The sequence below is a fragment of the Leptidea sinapis genome, chromosome 42, assembly GCF_905404315.1.
Source record: "Leptidea sinapis chromosome 42, ilLepSina1.1, whole genome shotgun sequence".
Lineage (NCBI taxonomy): Eukaryota > Metazoa > Arthropoda > Insecta > Lepidoptera > Pieridae > Leptidea > Leptidea sinapis.
In genome coordinates this window covers 925,760-931,255 of record NC_066306.1, presented here as the reverse complement: position 1 = coordinate 931,255, position 5,496 = coordinate 925,760, and the positions used below count along the sequence as shown (strand labels likewise).

Below are 5,496 nucleotides of genomic sequence, written 5' to 3'. Positions count from 1 at the left end.
TCTAATTCTTGAAACTTGAAGGCTTTTGAAGCTTAATGTCAAATCTGTTCAGTTGGCATGGCATGCAGACTTTTTTTTATTTAGAGCATTGGCAGTGACACTATCAGCTCCAACCAAAATACTTTAATGGTATTGATCGGTGCTAAATGTTGAAAGAAGTTTTACTTTCCTATTTCATATCTGAAACAAATATACATGTTGTTAGACTCTAAAGGACATAGGAAAATATTATTACTTAAATTAGTAAATACACTTAGTGATATTAACAACTTAATCTTATTATTTTAAATATATTTACACCAAATAATTAGAAAAGGAGTGAAAATTAGGGGAAAGGAGATATCTAAAGAAAGTTGGATGGGGAACTTCAGGAGGTATAATATTATGTATAGAACGTCAATGAATATTGTATAAAGAAGGTTGCATTAAAGGGCAATTGAATATGATCCAAATTTCCCTCATCTAGGCCACATTTACAAAGGGAATTGTCTCTGATTCTTAGTTTTGCTAGAAAAACTGGAGTACAAGCACGGTCAAAATGTTAAAGACAAATAGTTGGTATCACTGTTTTAATGGGAATTTTAGAAATTGGAAAACTAAGGTTTTCGAGGAATTTCAGGTTGGAGTTCTCCATAAAATTTGCTTTTAGAATTATTTTTGGAAACTTGCCATGAGCTGGACCAACTCTCGTGCATCTTAGGTTTCAGAATGGTGTAATGAGAGAAAATTTCAGATAATTGTGAGGAACCTGTTTGAGTAGCTGATCTCGCGAAAATGCGAATGCTTGTATTCGCATTTTCAATACCAAAAATGCCTGAATGACCTGGAATCCATGTTAAAACTATGTTAAAATTGAGGTCATAGCACTCTTTCAATCTCTTTTTTTAATATAATGGCAACTGAACTTTTAACCTTAATGGATTTGGTAGTATTGAATAAAGGCAACTTTTAAAGTCTGAGAGAATAATAGAATTGTTCATGCCATGAAACTCAACTAATACGATTGCTTCGAGTTTGGCAATAGATTCCCCAGTAAAAATAGAAGTGACAGATGGGCAGCTATAACTCGGTATGATTCTTGTTGAGGGAATCCATACTGCAACTGGACCCATTCTGTTTTTAAAGCTATATAGTTCAGTATAGATATTATTCAAATTTTGAAAATCTGAGAAAAAGTTTTATTGGCTTCTATGGAAAACTTGTCTATGCTTAAGTTTAAAATATTACAGATGGCTGTTAAGTGAGTGTTTAGAGACCGAGCGTTTGGCGATTAAATAAAACAACTGCTTGACTGTGAGGAATATGTGGAAGATATGATTTATTTGAAAGTTACATGATATATATACAAAATCCTTAAAACTAGTTACCCAATTACAATTGTTACTTAAAAAATATTTACAAGTTCAGAAAATACACACCAATACTAAATCTTACATTTTAACCAATAGTAAAATGTTTCATTCAATAAGAATTGAGAATAATATTATGTGTTCTATCTCGCTCTAAAACTAATGCTATCGCAGTAAGCCGGCCAGCGAATGCGGTTTGTGTAAACTCGCGTCGACCTCGATCATACGATGTCAATGAGCATTCAGCACCTGCTCTGTCGCTCATTGATTAAAATTGCATGAATAGCGATCGACCCCCGAGTCCCGACGCGTCAGTCGAGTACGCTCGGCCTTGCTGTGAGGTTGTGTAACGCGGATTAATGACTGATCACGTGAGTATATCTGCGGTCGTCGAGAGAACGTACGATGCTTGTACTTTGATGACGTGACTACTGGTGATCTGTATGATTCTATGAGTTGATGTACAGCATTACAAAATGGTTCTTATCAGAGCTAATATTACGTTATATAAAATAAAATGTTCTTTTCAGAACGGATCTTTCGGCATACGCTTCTTACAGTTATTATACACGATTAATATTTCTACGATCTATAATGCTACGAAGGTATTACGTTACAAGTTAGATATTAGACATTTGTATTAATTGATATTATTGGTTGTAGGTACAGCTACAAGTGCTTTAAAAATTGTCGTAAATAGAGGCAATTAGGAATATTGGAAGAGGGGGTTAAAGGCGTGAGAAAATCATAACTAATTGTGAAGAATGCATGGTCTTTTGTTTTCAAAGATTCTATTATTAATACTGTACAAAGCAACTAATTGGTCTAATTTTTGTAGCAAAGCATGTCCATGACATTCATTTAGTTTGAGAAAAAAATATTAGCAAGAAATTGACGGCAAAGTGAAAGGAGATTCCACACAATCGACTACCTACCTAACTTCGTGAGTAAACTATCTTTCTCTATACGTCTGTGGTCTTTCTTTATACTCTAGCCATGATTAAATGACAAATGACAATTAAATAGGTACCTGCCAGTGGCTAGTGGTACCTACAGTGCGTTCACAGTTATTTTACCTCTAGCCGTTAGGTTACCTAACCTGAGCGTTATATTGCCATATTTAGTTTCTATGACTCCCTCAAACAACAAGTAAAATTTTACGGTATTGATGATATTTTATTTCTTACAATATAGTGATTTGAACGTAAAGTTTGTAATAAGATCTTTTATTATTGGGACGGTTGAACGCATTTAAATTTATATTGGAGTCATTACAGAAATTTGCTAACCAAATTTTAATTTTTGTTTTTCAAAGGTTAATTTTCAATAATAATTGCATCAGTATGATATATTTATTATTATAGTCTGTTTTTCCTAACTTCCTAATAAATGTGGCGTACAGAGAACCAGCTCGTACCGAGAGATAATTCGTACAGATGGGAATCATCGTACGCATGAACGATTGAACTTAATGGTTTTTATGCAATGAATGAATGGTATCGGGTAGAAGAGTAGAAATAATACGACAAGTTATTTTAATAGTTTTATTATTCGGATTCCGATGATAAAAAATATACCTATCTTATAATATTATTTATACCTATCTTATTATATTAATTTCCGTTTGCTTTGTTACTTAATGTAAGACTATACCTTTATATATCTATAAGAATATGCCTATCTAATAATATTATTTTAAAATAAAATAAAACAATTAATTAAGTGTTCGGGAGATTTCCGTGAGGAGGGAAGTTCGTTATTCCAATTTGATAAATTGTTCAGTAAGATACGAAATGATAATAATTACAAGATGAAAATTACTCAAAAAATATGTGTAAGCTAAGTAAAGTATTTAACTAGTAACAAAGAATTACCAACCCATTTATAAGTACTTTGTATCTTAAAAAAGCATGTTTAGTGTATTAATTGTAAGCTGTCATTTGTTATTGTATTAGTTAGTTACACAGTATTAACCACAATATATTAATCCGGATAATTATCTCAATCGGAAATAAAGTAATCTATTTGCGTTTTAGGCTACCTGTCATTCATAGCTATCAAAAATTTTTCACGATATTTACTTTCTCACAACAAATAGTGAAATAGAGTTTCGCACAGCATTTTTTCGTAGGTAGGTATAATTTTCCTTAATATAGTACGACCCCCACGAAAATTTATATAAATTTTTAACTCTGCGTTTAGAGTTTCCCCAAAGTCAGTACCTCCTTTCTGACGGTATACATTTCAAGTATTTCATTTCGAACTGCACACAGATCAAAATCATCCAAAATAAATTTAATACTTGGATGCTTTTCTTTCTGGGCATAGAAATTTTTTGTAAAGTGGATAAAGCAACTTTGCCTTCTTTAGTTATGGCTCTTACGGTTTTTTCAGATATTCCTGAAACAGGAAAAAAGTTTTATTTTGTAAAGCCTATTTTATTTTAAATTAAAAATAGCTGTGTATATAATATGTAGACAGGTATTTCTTACCAATAATGTTCCTATTTATATTTTTACCTAATCGTATCAAATGCTACCAAAGTTCTAATTTAAAAAAATAGAGGTCAGCTTGGCATTTATACTATTTATTTATTCAAATTAAAACCACTCAAGGCGACTTATACTAATTGATAATGATAACTATTAAATTATGAAATCATATAATATATTAAAAAGACAAATATAAAGGACATTGAACTTGTATATCTAATTGAAGCAAATGATTGATTATATTATTATAAAAATAAAACATACAAAAAACATCACAAGATAGTTACTGTACTCGCAAGAACAACAACGTCTAACATTTATGGTGAGAGAAAATCAAAGTTGACGCGTCAGAAATAATGTACCGATGGCGGTAACGCTAGGATATCAAGTTTCCACTAAAATTGGGAAAAATACTAAAGATGGGTAACCCTAATTTACATACCCGTCATGGCGGCAACTCGTTGACGAACATTTCCAAATGGAATTAAAGGAGCATTATTTTCTTTTTCTCTTCCACGGTAATCACACACCTATAGTATAATATTTCTTCCGCTACTTTGAATTCTTTTCGGCATGCTAACAGATGAAATATCACAAATATGAAAGAAAAACGCTAGGAACTTCACAGAATAACTCGACAGGAACACCAACATAAAGAAAACATATACTGACTTCTGTCAGAGGTGAACGGACTGTACTGTTACTGAGTCTCAGAGTAAAAGTGTTCTGTGGTCTCGTTAGAGTAAAAGTGTTCTGTGTACTGAGTACTGACAAGTGACAACGCCCAACAGCCCTAACAACGGCGACCGATATAATTGTAATGATCAAACTTTTAAAATACTGTAATAAATAATTATATTGTGTTCAAACTTCAAAAATATTCGTATAATTATGAAGTTATGATGAATGGTTACTTGCATTATTTTTTTACATTGCTTTGCTGTAGCTTACCAAGCATTAAATCAGGTAAGAAATAAACAAACAGTAGTGTCCGTTGAAAATGATGTTATGATGAATAGGATATATATTTATTACTGCTCTATTTTATCGCTTATAATTTATATGTTAAATATTTATTTTATAAAGCTACTGTATCTGTATAAATAAAACAATATTACTTTACCTATTTACATTAGTTCTTACCTATATTTTGTTCCTGCAAAAAATCGTATAACCTTATTTGGGAACATAAAATCGATTATTTTGATTATTAATAAAGTTTGGGATTGATTTTATTCAATTCATATCTAACTCTGAACATGATAATATCTAAGTATATTCTTTACAGATTCACTTCGTTATTACTACGATTATGAATGTAACGAGCCTTTAATAGAGTCAGCGAAACTAAGTGCAACATCCAGCTTAAGAGAGAGAGGACCCGATAATGCTAAGTTGTATGGTAAGTCTTATCTTCTGGTCTATGACAGCTTCTTATATAGAATATTCTGCACTACTTGGGTACTTGTAAAATCTACCAAAATGAGCAAATCTTATCAAGATTTGCAAAATATAGTCATTCCAAACATAGTGGAGTGAATTATTTGCAATTATCATAAAAAGCATAATAATTAACTCATTCTGAATTTTGGAAGAATTTATAAGTTAGCTTTATATTTTTTTGTCATTAGTACTATGAATGAAAAAAAGTTATT

General features: G+C 31.3%; 1 protein-coding gene across 1 annotated transcript in view; it reads left to right on the top strand.

The window, feature by feature from the left end:
- The first annotated feature begins 4,601 nt into the window (after window positions 1–4,601).
- The window catches only part of LOC126976680 (neurexin-4), a 53,806-nt gene continuing 52,911 nt past the window's right edge, over window positions 4,602–5,496 (top strand). Inside the window, exons 1-2 of the mRNA XM_050825156.1 lie at window positions 4,602–4,807; window positions 5,130–5,243. Coding sequence (XP_050681113.1) covers window positions 4,741–4,807; window positions 5,130–5,243 — 181 coding nt within the window. The 5' untranslated portion in view covers window positions 4,602–4,740. The remainder of the gene's footprint in view (window positions 4,808–5,129; window positions 5,244–5,496) is intronic.